Genomic DNA, 14,613 nt, shown 5'->3' on the forward strand with positions numbered 1-14,613 from the left:
GAAAATATTACGCGTTTCTTATTGAGGTGAAAAGGAACAGTTTGTCCCGTAATTCAGCTACAATGAAAAAGACACAAAGCTGGAGTTATTCTGTGTCTTTGCTGCACAGCTGCCTCTTCTTCTTTCATTCTCCCCCTCCCTCTCCCGTTTCTACTTCAATCATGAAAACTGATCAATGATCAGCTGATCGGCTCTCTTGTTTGTTTATCGCCCACTTTGCGCCAGAAAGAGGAAACCAGCCGATGTCACGTTAAACAACAGCAGCACTTTTAAGCTTGATCAGCTGTTGTTAGCATTTATTTAATATTAATTTCTAGTATCAGTTGATGTTTGCTGGAGCCACAGCTGCAAAAAAGCTGCTGGTCATGATATCGGTTTGGTTATCTGGTGAGAGGGAAACATGAAGATGAAACCAGGAGATGTCCTACTGAATCATCAGAGCTGAACAGGTGATGGAGAAACAGGTTTACCTTTTAGGCGACATGAATGAGTTGAAGGGAAGTTATGAACTGTTTCTGAGAGACAGATAACCCCAGGATCCTTTTTTAGGTAGCTGACAGCTGGTAACTGTGCAGGTGTGGATCTAGCAAAGTTTTGCCAGGGGGGCAGGTAGGGCATTAACAGGGAGAGGGGGGCACAAAGAAATACTTTTCTTTCTTATTCTCATTTAAAATGTCTAGCTTTTAAAAAATAATTATCTGAATCTTACAACAAACGATTGATAGATTGATGCATATATACCATCAAACAGTGAACATCACTGTCACAACAGCGTTTGTTTTCATTCAAAGGCTTTATGATTTTTCCTATAATGGTGGGCCAGTCTCTAGTCAAAATGCCTGGGCCAATTTTCTGTCCCAGTCCAGCCCTGTATGCAGCTCATCTGCAGTCTGGTGTTACCTACATCTTCCTATTCAGAAGGCAGAATTTCCGAGTTCTGAGTACAATCAAAGCACCACGACTGCAGTTTTTGTGTTGGATGTAAAAGGCGCACATGACGCTGTGACGTAGGCTAGAATCATGGCAGCAGTCAATGATGGTCCAGGCGTGGGATTTCTCTCGTGGAAATATGCACATTATCTTTTCCTTTCTATTGGTAGGTGGCACAGTGCACTGTGGCAAGTAAGCAAGCTAGAAGACTGGCAAAGTTATGGAAGCAACACATTAACAAGAGAATTCTGAGTAAAACCAAAGTTACTTTCCCTAGTAACTAGTTACTTTGAAAGTAACGAGTAACTTGAAGTAACTGAGTTACTTTTGATAGAAGTAACTAGTAATGTAACTAAGTTACTATTTTAAAGTAACTTACCCAACACTGGTTACAACTCATTTCTGCTTAACCTTGGGACACGTGCAAATGTCCTTACAGTTACTGCGTCCGGTCTCCGTCCATAAAAAACAAACTATGATGGTTCTCAACATCAAAGTAAGAGAATGTCTGTAAATAGTCCTCGAAATAAAATTGTAGAAGCTGGCCAGCAAAAAAAAGTATGCACATAGAGCTCTATATGAAAAGTATCTATGAGTTGTTTGATTGAAATACTTCATCAAACAGGAGAAAATGTAGCAGCTGCTGCTCGCTCTTCTCAGTGGTCCGTGTTGAAGACCGGAAAAGAAAGTCTGCTCAGTAGCAGGAGGATAAATGATAGTGATTTGAAGGCTATCACGAGTGAAATGGTCACAGCAGGCTCACACAAGCTACGTGAGCTCATAGCCCCTCTCGCCAGAGGTGACACTACCACCCTGTCATGAAACAGCAGTAGATCAACAACATCATAATACTTTCTATAAATTTAGCGCATAGTGCACAGAACTGAATGTAACTGTACAGTAGACAAACTGTACATCAGACAAGTAAACTAACAGCGGGTTACACACGCACACACCTGTCTTGTGTGTTGTCTAGGATCCTGAAGCAATACGATCACCCTAACATTGTGAAGCTTATTGGGGTGTGCACGCAGAAACAGCCCATCTACATTATCATGGAGCTCATTCAAGGTAAATGTGATCTTGTTAGACACGGTTTTTATGTCTTTCAACATGTCAACTCGGTGCCTTCAAAGATTTATTGAACCATTTTCACCACCCACTTTGTTCCTCCATCATCGTTCTCGCTCTCTGTATGTGTGTGTGTCTTTACACTTTTCAAGGTGGTGATTTTCTCTCCTTTTTGCGCACTGAGGGTCACAGTCTGATACCGAAGATGTTGGTCAAAATGACTGAAAATGTCGCATCTGGCATGGAGTACCTGGAGAGCAAAAGTGCATTCACAGGTTGGTCAGACGATCACGCCGCTTTTATCTAATCTTTGAATCAGCCATGTGCAAATCTGTGACTTCAGCAATAAAGATTCTGCAATGCTCACTATTCATTTCCTTCACAGTTGCAGTCAGCTTAATCTTTCCTCATTGTTAACATGCCGGAATGCATAATGTTCACCTCTGTGTTCGGTTTGATAATTACTACATATTAAACGTTCATTTGAATACAGTGCAGTGTAGTTTCAGCAACAACTAAAGTGCGTCGCTCATGTACATGCAGGTGGATTTTCAGGCTTTTACTGTACACTTTACAAAGCATCACCCACCTTCCCAAGCTTTCACTTCACCTAACTGTTAACTGCACTTATCTGTAGCAGTTCCCCATATGTTGAGTAGCAGTAAAATGCTTGCCTTAAGTAAAGCTTCAGCTCAGCATCATATAAGGTGTCACACTGTAATCTCTAGAGAGATGTGCACAGAAAGATATTTAAGCAAATACAAGTTTCCAAATAAAAATAAAATCACTTTACAATAAAAACAAATACTACGGCTGAAAAGTACCAAAACAGAAAGGCTTAATAAAGACAGAGGAGAACTACAGACATGATCCATGGCAGGAAAAATCTGCTTTACATTATTTCTTAAATGCCATAGTCCTTGATGGCCTGAGGCTCCTGTTTAGGACCTTAAAGGAGTGCCTCCTGAACCTCTTTATACTGGTAGTAAGATTTATATATTAGATCTAAGGACCTGATGCAAAAATATCGAACTGGGTGTGATGAGATCGTTCTGAACATTTTTAATGACTGAGGAGAAAAACCAGCTCACAGCCCTGATTGTAACTACGCATCCTCCAAAGACCACAGAGCTGTGTAGGAGTTGCTTACAAAGATCAAACGTTGGGTTTTTGTGAGTAGCCTGCAAACAAAGCTTGCATTAAAAGACGAGACCATCTACAAACACGTTCTGAAAACTCGACCATTTCCTTTAATTCAGCAATACGTATGCATGTATATATATTTAAGTAAACGATATACTGCATTCAGAATTGTTGTAGTGTTTTGGGGATATCTACAAATTGAACGTGGCCTCGGTGGCTGGCTGTAAGGGCACTAGAAGAGAGGAGGAGGTTGTGACATCCGGCTCATTACAGCAGCACTTGTATGGTTTGCCCAGCAGGGACGGATCAGACAGGCTGCTGGTAGCTGCTCAGCCTGTAACGCTGCATGTCAAATGGCACTCGCACACAACACAGAGATATGATAGGAACACCTCTCTTTTAAGTGCCATCTGTTCTGTTTTTTCATACAGAGCATGATTTTTTTATGTTTCATTTGTTTCCACTTTTCCCCAGCCTCCATCCCTCTTACATTTCCTGTCTTGTGCTTTTTAAGGGACCTTGCAGCTAGAAACTGCCTGGTCGCAGAAGGCAACGTGGTGAAGATAAGTGACTTCGGGATGTCCCGTCAGGAAGATGACGGAGTCTACTCTGCAGAAGGCGGTCTCAGACAGATCCCTGTCAAATGGACAGCTCCTGAAGCCCTGAACTATGGTGCATCATTAGTGCCTCTGCCATAATACCACAACCAGACACATTTCTCCGGTTTCTACTGCCAACAGCCAGTTAAATACTCACAAAGAGCTGCGCCTATGCCTTTGCTTACACTGCCCCCTGCTGTTGTTTTCAGGTCGTTATACCACAGAGAGTGACGTCTGGAGCTTTGGCATCTTACTGTGGGAGACCTTCTCCATGGGAATGACCCCCTACACCAGCATGACCAATCAACAGACACGTGAAGAGGTGGAGAAAGGTGAAGACGATAACGTGTCAAAGTGTTTGTGTTCACGTGACATTCAGGAGAATTCCTGCTGTCATTGTGATTGATTTTGAAACTGATACATTTTCTGACTCTCACGTGTATCAGAAAGCACGTTTACTGCCATCTGACCATCTCTCTCCCTGTTATGCTTCTCTGTGATGTGCTTCAGGGTACCGTATGCCTGCTCCGCACGGCTGCCCCATTGAAATCTCCAGGATTATGAACAGCTGTTGGCAGTATGATCCCAGAAACAGACCATCTTTTAAGAAACTCCGGATCGATCTCAATGCCATATACAGCAAAATTATATAATACACTCTTGTAAGTTGGACGTGTTTTAGACATTATTTTTTTGTTAGGTTGTATTTGTTCTTTCTAAAAATAGGTTGAGATTTAATATGAATACTAAAAGTAAAAATAAAAGGTCTAATTAAAACTTGATAAGTTGTGTAGCATTTCTTTTTAGACTTACTGCTGAAAATGAGAAGAAAGAAGTGCTTATGTGTGGCCTTGTAGAGCATAAGCTTGCCAGGTGGGGACAGCACTTTCATTTCTTCCTTTGTTTCGAGAAGAGTGTCAGCAACTCATTTACAACTTATCTCCTTTTAAAGACATGTAACAAACTTGCAAACACTTGATTTTCTAAAAATCAGGATCCCAGAAGTTCTAATATAGACAAAAACACAAGTTTAATACCAGCTGTTACTGTTTTGGATGGAATAGTCTTGGTTTCCAGCAGTGTACCTAGATTTAACCCCTTCAGCTCTGTACTGTTTGAAATTCTCAGGTGGAAAAAAACAACAGTACAGTTAATGTAAGGAAAATGAATAACGTGTATTGTTCTCACTGACATAATAGTTAAACATTTTCCCAGAGCTTACTGGTGGTTCATTAGGATTCAAAGCTTCATGGTGATTCAAGCAGTTAAATTACTCCTTTGCCATTTTTTGTGTACTTGATCACAGAATTTACAAATATTTTCAGTTAAAAAAACAAAACAAAGATTTAGTATTTATAGTTTTCAGTATTTGCAAATTAAAGGCTTTAATTTCAACTAGACATACAATAGTATTTTTGCTAGGTAAAAAGTTCAGAGACATTTGTCATGCCATTATCTGCTGAAACAATCTTCTGACAGTTGTAGCAGGGCATGATTTATTAACTTGGTCCCGGTAGGCAAAACAAAATTGGGCCTGCAGGAACTTGAAGTTTTAGTTTTATGTCTCCTTATAATTAGAAAGTGATATTTTTTATCTACAGTATTATTCTTATTGTTGTTTCTTTTTGTAGCACTTTGGGCTGCATGTGCATCAACAGTATAAATAAACCTGAGTTTTACCTTTACCTCAGCAACAGATGAGGTAAAGGTAAAACTCAGCGAAGAGAAAACACTGTGTATCAATGGAAGGCCCCAGCAGCCTGGAAATATTACAGCAAAAGTAAGAGGTTTCAGGTCCATGTCTAACTATGAACTGTATCAAAAAGGAAAGTTTTAAGTGATATTAAACGTAGATACTCAAAAGAGATAGAGATTGCTGGAATATGGCACAAGAAATACAAGGGGGATCGCTTTCATTTTTTTTTTTGATTGACCAGCGACAACATCATGAGCAGTCTGCAATGCTAACTTGAACAACCTACTTCTTCTCTATCTGGAAACCATTTAGTGGCCAGCAAACCATGCGTAGCACTGTTTATGTCACTACTGAGAGAGACCCGACTCAAAAGTAAGTAAGTTAGATTTCAAGAGAAAGATCACAAAGCGCTTCACAATAAAATGTCAGAGCATTAAAAAGAAGATTTAACCAAACAGAAGTCTAAAAAGCTATTGCAGGAAAGGATTTTCCTGCTGCTACTTCGCCAAGGAGTTGAATACAGGGAAATCAGTCAAAGAAACAACCTCCCCTGCAGGTGACGGAGTGACCTCAGCCTGCTCAGTTTTATTACTCTGAGCCCTGGTTACGGCACAGGCAGTAATACCTCTGGTAAATTCTGGTTTCTGACATCCTTTACTACTAGATTCTACTACTACTCGAGGACACTACTGGCAATGTAGGTAACTGTGGCCACATTTTTTCCCCTCAATAATGGTAACACCAGGAACAGGCAAAGAGGGACATACTCCTGAATCTCCCCCACTGCACCAAATCAGGGGTCAACGCCAAATGGCAGAAAGGTGCAGAAAATGCATTCATCTCCATACCTCTGAACAGAACAGAATTAACAGGATCAGCTGTCAGAGAAAAAAGAAGAACACACTGAATAGATTTGGACTGGGGGGTGTATGCGGCGTGTATCCTGGAGCACATTCCTCTGAAGTTAAGCTGAATGAAAACTGTTACAGAAAAATCTAAACTTGATCTGCAACTGAGAACATTTTGTGTAAAGTTTGACAGCAGCTGCCTTATTACTGTGATGGATAGTAGCAGCTCCAACAACGATTATCTTTTCTTCAAAAACCTTGAGGGGACCTGACTGTTGAAGCTTTGTCTGATGTTTACCTGCCCGGTCCACCCAAAGTCATGCCTTACCAATTGGTCTGCAATGATTCTCGATAGTATCTCGATAAAAAATCCTTAATGCAACAATTTTTTTTATATATCTAACCTACAACTCTAAGTTGTTTGCATACAAATTCAAGCATTTCATCCACATTTGTGACTAAAAATAGACCTGCAATAGAAATGTATCGGAGGACTGATAACACAACAGCAGCAGTGAAGATGAGCCTGTCCAAGTTTAACATGGAGCTGTAGTCTGTCTACACAGGGGTAGGAAACATAGGGTGCGGGGGCTAAAATTGGCCCGGCAAAGACTCCAACCCGGCCCAAATTTCACGTTTTTGTGAATCAACAAACTTTGTTTTATAATTACAGGACACTCTGAGCTACTGGAACTTGTTGCGTAAGCCCAAAGAGTCATGATGACACATTTCTTTAATTAACTAGAGCAGCATTTCTTTATGTAGAAAAACTCAGAGGCACAGTTGAAATTGTGCTTCCTTTTTCTAATACTAATATATCTCAGGGATTAAATGCGTTTACACTGTTAGACAGGATGGTCTGTCAAGGTTTCATTAATATTATTTTGCAGATTTAGATAAAATAATATTTAAAATTATAAATAAAATATAATATTAAACAAATTGGGATAATATTTACAAATATAAAAATATAAAAGCTTTTTTACTTTTTGGTTTTTTTTTCTGAGTGCCAGTGAAAACAAACAAAGGGCGGTGAAACTCTCAACCGCTGACCTGGGGTTGTTAAGCGGAGCACTGACTGATTACTACCTTTAATTATTAACATTAATTAATAATATCTGCATCACCAGAACATGTTTCCTGCAGCAGAAAATGTTCTGAGAACATTCAGCTCTGATAACGTTCACTTCAGAGAATGCTTACTTTTCTTCACTGTAACCACCAAATGGCTTAAGCTTAAACATGTAGAAACACACACGCGCACAAAAACACATACACATGAACACACACCAAATGCACAGCATCCAGCCTCATCCAGAACTCTTGTTTTGTTGCCTTCTACTAATGAAGAAAGCACTCCAAGGGACAGAGTAACATAATAGCTAATAGCTAACTTGTATTATGCTTTAGTTTACCTTATTTTATTTGACATTACTGTACTTGTAAGTATTTATTTTATATTAAAGAAAATGTTTTCATTTAAAAAATATATTTTTAATTGCGCACGTAAATGACAAGGGTTTTGTTTTTTGACAGATGTTGTAGCTGCAGTTAAACTATTAAAACATTTGTGTTTTTAAAATAGAAACCAATGAAAAGGCTTTTAAAAAAGATGTATTTTTTCTGTTTTGAACATTTATAATCGCTCATTAATAAGAAAAAACTGTATCTAATCTGATCACGTGAATAATGGATGAAATAATCAAGATCTGCGGCCCTGGTTTCGACTGTATTTAGTTTATGAGTTACAATGTGTTTGTGCTTACACCACTGCTTCAGATGCAATTTTCTCTCGCTCTCTTTTTTTTTTAGCTTTTTTGTTTTTTTAAAGCTGTTGTTCATTAAAGTATGTGGCAACACCCTCGGAGAGAATTTCTTTGAACTGGTCCAACAGAATGAACTCCTTTGACATCTCCTTGTGTTTCAATCTCAGGAAACTGCAGTTCACCAATTAAATGTATTGGTCAGCAAACAAACAAGTTCAACAGTTCTGATTTAGCTTCCTGAACAGCTAACAGGCACCAGTTAATATGCTTTAAGCAGTGTAGATGTAACTTTAGTCGCCAGCTGTGGTTAGAGAAGAAAATGCTTCTTGACCCTTACCAGTAAAAACTGGTCTTTTCTGGATCACACTATTGACTAAAGTGCTCAAACAGCACAAAAAGGTAGCAACATCCTTTATAAACGACATTAAAAGTATCAAAAGGATGATCAGCAGAACCTGCAGAAAGTCTACCCTTGTTCACTAAGTCAAGCCTGTGCATTCATTTTTTCGGAAGTTAATTTTAGCTTTTCCTCGTCCACCTCTTGGTGCTGAAGAAAAGCTCGGTCTTTACATGACAGTGCCTGTTCCTCTCGCTTGCCTTCCTGCTTGTACTGCAAAAGTCAAGTCACCAAAACTAGACAGAGTGGAACAGAGCTAATCAATGTATGTTTATGAGTACACCGTTCTTGTTTTCTGTTAAATTAACTCAAATAATGACTGACTGCACCTTTAAACAAATCAGAAAAATGGTTCAACAGTTCAGACTAACAGATACGACTAACTAAATTTATGTTTAGTGTGTTTTGCTATTTGCTATGAACCTGCTGGTTGAGGTGAGGATTTTCAGTGTCACAGGCTGAACACTATTCAACATCCTGTGTGAAACGGACCCACATTACTGCCACAATGACAAGAACATTTGACTCCTAGTAGAAAAAAAACATGCTGTGTCCTCTCCATGCTCTCCAAAGCTCATCTGTGTCTCCTCGCTAAGAGAAGCAGCTCAAAGCAGCCAGTGGGTCAAACTGGCAGCATTCAAGCTTTGTGTGATTTGTTCTGACTTGAGTTCAGTAGCCTATAAACTCCATGTGGGTGGGTTTGTTTTTATTTTCTGACTTGTGGAATTCAGTACTTACTTATTTAAATTTAAGGGCAGGAAGTAAATGTTTGAAAGGCAGTTTTATCATCTTCATAAGTAGCTCTTTTGTTAAAGAAAATAAAACATCTTCATACATTCTTTGGTTCCACCCTACAACCCACGACAATAAACGCCTCAGAAAACATTTAGCGCACGTTCTTTAGATACTTATCATCCACAGCTGCCATTTTTCATTAATATCACTATGTTACCAGTGAATCAATAAAAAAGAAACAGAAATGCATCCAAATAAATGTTAAAATATTCAAATTAATTACAGTATGCTGCTTAAAGACATCATCGTTACAAAGTAATTAAGCCGATGATGATGGCCTGTTTTAGTGCAGAAGAATAAAATGTTTGGCTTCAATATTATAAAATATTTATTATGGGTTTGCTGTTTGCCTCCTTGAGGATTAATGACCTGAAAACATGGTGGCACTGATCCACTGTTTTGTTTTCTGCCATCTGAAATGACAAGGGATTTTTTTTTTCATTCATTTACTTGGGTTATTTGCCTGGAGAAGGACTTGTTTGCTGTGCGATTTTCTGCTGTTTTCTGTGATTCTACCTCAGTTCAACTGCCTGTTTTTAACCTCAGCGAGCTGTTTGACTTGTACACATAACTGTACTTGTACACTACATAATTTACAAAGGGAACCTAGACAAAAGCTACTGTTGCTTGATTCTGTAGAAATATGAGCTTAAAAAACCTCAGAGGTACCATTTATTGTTCGTGACTGTTGCATGAGAACAACCCCCATCGAATCTGTTGCAAAGGTTTTGTTAGGACAAGGCAAGTCACATTTAGTGCCACATGACTACCAGTTTGGGTGTGTTATGTCATGAAGAGGTGAAGCTCAGCTGTGACACTGAAGCTACTGTGTTTCACTGAAATGGCTAAAATCAATGTCTATTCTGCTCTGAATGATAATTTGTGCTGTTTTTAGCATCTTCATTTTCTTTCTTTAAGCATTGTTGATTATGGATAAAACATGTATTGTGGATAATCTAGATGAAGTTGCAGGGCTTCATGAACATTGTTCACTAGTGTCCACTTGTTTTAAAAAATGTTGTTTAACTTTTGCATCATTATTCAAACCTTATTTCTGCTACTTTTGCTCTGACAAACAAATAGATATCTGCTAAACAGAAGGAGCACAGATTTAAAGTTTCTTCAAGGTCAGAATGTAGCAGAGTAAAAGTGTGGGTAGAAATGCAGTCGTGAAAAAAATATCGTACATACAGAGTGAGAAAAATATGTTGGCACGACTTAATTTCTAAGATGAAAAATATTTGTGGTTAGTAAGGCGCGGTGTACATTACTTAACAGTCATCCACCTGAGGCCACTTTGTAATTGAAACCTCACCGGTTGAACATGTTCTGTAGCTTCTAGTTATCACATGAGTGTCTTGTGATGTTCAGGCCTGTTTTCATATTTTCTTTTTTTGGCTCCAAGGTAACAAAACATGTATGACTGCATGCATAGTGCACAAATCTTTCCACTGAAAAGCAAAAACGAAACAAACAATAAGCAAGGCAGTAATTTACCCCCTCTAACATCTCTGATTTTCATATGTAGGCCCAGCTGTTACAACGCCTGAAAGCACTGTTGTTACATATCTGATGACCCCCCTTGGCTTACGCTCCGCGGCAGCTGAGTGACCCCTCATCTGGGACTCTCCTCACCTCTTTCTGGGATATTTCTGGGATAGTGGCGCAGCTGCCCCTCTGTTGGTCTCTTGTGTTCTGAGGGCCTCCGGATGTCTGGAGTTTTGATCTCCTCCATACCTGCTTCATGCCCTGGTGGACGGGGCTGTGGCTCCCCACACCCTCTAACAGATCATTACATGTAGGAACCTTTTAAAAACAAGTGTGTTCATGCTCACAGGTGTACACACGGGTGCTCACACACACAAACTGCACCCTTTTTGGCTCCTACCTTAAAGCACACTGTGTGCTGTCGATCTTACGTGCTGCACGATAATGTTTAACATTTAGTATTTACTGTTATATTCCCATAGATCATCATGATGTTGTTTATTCTATTGCTCTAGTCTTCTGCTTGTTTTCATTTTTCTTTCTCAACAGGTGATCCAGGAAAAGAAGAAGAGAAAAAAAAAGGACACAAAGACAAAGGTGATGAAGCAGATTTTCATTGTCTTTTCTCTCTCTCTCTTTTCTCCTTTTTCTTTCCCTCTCCTTCTGTTAACTTTCTTCTGAACTTTTCTTCTTGTTTCTCTTTCCTGTCCCCGAGTCCAGTCTGGCCTGATTACAATAACTTAGAATAAAAATAACTAATAAAGATCAAATAAACTATGACAATCAAGTGGACCAGTATAGCAAAAGGCCCACTTGGGAAAGTAAATCTGTTGGGCATTTTTCTTGGCCTTCAGACAATAATTCTGATTATTGCTACAGTGCCAGACAGGACACACACACAAAAAAAGATTGTAAATTATTATAAAAAAATCTTCGGTAATATTGCATTAAATCTGCCGTTAATGATTGTTGAGATAGTTGTAGTACACCCTTTCTTATAATCTTGGTATTACTATCCAGACACGTGTGGAGAGAGACAGACACATGCTGCTGTTCGCAGATATTTCATAACCAGTTCTGCGGTCCAGCCTGCTGCTCTTGAAGCGTAATACTGAAAAAGTCTAGTAAGGGTAGCATTAGTAAGTGACCAGGTAATTCCATTCAGTTCAGTTTTATTTATATAGCATTAAATCACATAAACAGTTGCTTTAAGGGACTTTATATTGTAAATGAAAGCGGGAAGGACAGATCATTCATATACATGGATTAGCTAACAAACATCAGCTTTCCCTCCAGTGGCAGACTGCTAATCTTAGCTAGCTAGCAAAGGGAAGATAAATCAACCGATTGACATAAAAATCACACATTTAACTCGGCACAAAACTGCGACAACGTCACTTTACTGCACTTTGCTGCAGAACACGTCACACTATTAAAAAGACAGTTGTGATTATGGAAAGTAACCAGTGGACTTTATCTAAGGGTCTGCATCCTAGCTTCAATTCCCAAACAGCAAGACACGTTTCTCTGTGACAACCAAATTTAACAACATCATATTAAGGGTTAAAGACAATAGAGACATTTTGGGTCCACTTTTGGGGAGCTGTTAGGTCCTCCATGTTTTTTGCAGTCATTGGTTGTTAAAAATTAGGTCAGAGAATGGACAAAAGTATACCAACTTTTCTTTAATGAATATCAGCTTAACTGTCTTGATCAGAATATGCTTAAATTTTTTTGGGTACAACAAAATAGGAGAAGAAAATGCTGGAAAAAATTTAATGCTGAAAAAAGTTTTATGCTCTCAAGTATGAATAGTGATGGAAATGAAATAAAGTAATGAAGAATCAAACTGCTAAGAGAGCAATGGTTCACAGATTATTGAGAATAACTGAGTGAATTTTAATCCAATTAAGGCAAGAGGAGAAAAAATATACATGCATGACACAAACAGGAAATGGCAGCAAGAACAAATGCACAAAGCTATTTAACATCCTCATGTAAATATGAAACCTCTACTGTGTGCAATGTTACCAGTGTCACCTGACTCTTGTTATGAGTGGTATTCAGTAGGTCTGTGCATCGCAACTGCTCAGATCTACAACAGGAACATGTATATACCATTTAAATTAAAAATTAGATATCTGAAATACATTTTGCACAAAAGCATGAAATGGCCAAGTGCTGGACTAAGTGTAAATGGCCTTTGTATAGCGCTTTACTAGTCCCCAAAGCGCTTTACACATTCAGTCATCCACCCATTCACACACACATTCACACACCGGTGATGGTAAGCTACATTGTTGCCACAGCCATCCTGGGGCGCACTGACAGAGGCGAGGCTGCCGGACACTGGCGCCACCGGGCCCTCTGACCACCACCAGTAGGCAACGGGTGAAGTGTCTCGCCCAAGGACACAATGACCAAGACTGTCCAAGCCGGGGCTCGAACCGGCAACCTTCCGATTACAAGGCGAACTCCCTGAATGTGCCTCATTTCACATATATATATAAAAAGAAAACACAGTTACAGAAGGAAGATTAACAGGTTGAAACAACTAAAAACATTTAGGTGGACTCAACAAGACTGAGAGAAAAACTATCCAACAACTTTTTCTAATTTCTAAAAAAGTTCAGATGCATAATTGTTTCGCTATTAGTTTTGTGGATTGTTTGTGGGGAAAAATGGCATTAATGTACTGAGTATAACTGAAAATCAAGAATGTATGTATGACTATAACAGGCAGCAAAAGAAGCTCTAACATATGGAAGCAAACGAGAGAAGCAGCAGAAAATCCTGTGCATAAGTCTTCAGCCAGGTGTAGCAGGGCTTTAAAAACAAACTTCACAGAGAAACATTCTTACTTCTCCCAGTGCCATCATGCTGCCACATTAGATCTCAGTTTATGACTATGTAAACTGGCAGACTGACACGGATACTTTGCCAGTGACTGTACTGTACAGTCACTGGCAAAGTACAGAGCTGTGTAAGTCTTGAACCACCCCTCATTATTCATACTTTGCTTCCAAAGAGCCAGACTTTCCTGTAATAAGAGTTTAAATAAGTCTTGAGCAATAGTTCTCAAGCCTTTCTGAAGCTCTTTCTAACCCTAACTCTAACTTGTATTTGTATGCACATTATTGCTAGTATCCTGCCACAAATTTCTTTAGCCAAATCTACGAATAATTCTAAAAATAACAGTGTGACAGAAATAAAATTTTTGCATCAACAAAGTGATTACGGGGCGATCGTGGCTCAAGAGTTGGGAGTTCGCCTTGTAATCGGAAGGTTGCTGGTTCGAGCCCCAACTTGGACATCACCAGTGTGTGAATGTGTGTGTGAATGGGTGGATGACTGGATATGTAAAGCGCTTTGGGGTCCTTAGGGACTAGTAAAAGCGCTATTTAAAAACAGGCCATTTACCATTACTTAAAAAGCTATTGGCACAAAACTTGATAGATCTCAGTCTGGTGTGCAGCATGTCCTTAAAACATTTGAGGTAACTGAACAAGTAGAGGAGAAAAGATCTGAATGATGAATATGGTCTTTCAGTTGATCCATATAATTTTCACTGAAAAAGGTCTTAATGGAAGACCTACTCAAGATTTTTGTACAGTGCTGTGTAGCTAAATCTCGTAAACGATGTGCATACAATGATTTGCTTATAAAAGGGACTTCTTTTTCTGTTTTCCATGCACTGTAATTGTAACAATTAAAGATGAAAAATTAGTATAAAACTAGTATAAAAGATTTTAAGAAATGCATAAAAAAGATAAACGTACTAAAACCAGAGCTGAATGGTTTAGGTGGTATGTAAGCGCTCAAAACAAAGGGTGTTAAAAATTTAATTAAAGATCCAGAAATTCAAAATGAAAACACAAAC

General features: G+C 38.9%; 1 protein-coding gene across 1 annotated transcript in view; it reads left to right on the forward strand.

Annotated features, from left to right (window-relative positions):
- Positions 1 to 13,328, forward strand: part of fes (FES proto-oncogene, tyrosine kinase) — a 36,233-nt gene extending 22,905 nt beyond the window's left edge. Inside the window, 6 exon segments of the mRNA XM_085175920.1 lie at positions 1,907 to 2,001; positions 2,154 to 2,255; positions 2,258 to 2,276; positions 3,659 to 3,816; positions 3,953 to 4,075; positions 4,254 to 13,328. Of these exon segments, the coding sequence (XP_085032046.1) occupies positions 1,907 to 2,001; positions 2,154 to 2,255; positions 2,258 to 2,276; positions 3,659 to 3,816; positions 3,953 to 4,075; positions 4,254 to 4,396 (640 nt within the window). The 3' untranslated portion in view covers positions 4,397 to 13,328.
- The last annotated feature ends 1,285 nt before the right edge of the window (positions 13,329 to 14,613 follow it).

Source organism: Neolamprologus multifasciatus, chromosome 1 (assembly GCF_963576455.1).
Source record: "Neolamprologus multifasciatus chromosome 1, fNeoMul1.2, whole genome shotgun sequence".
Lineage (NCBI taxonomy): Eukaryota > Metazoa > Chordata > Actinopteri > Cichliformes > Cichlidae > Neolamprologus > Neolamprologus multifasciatus.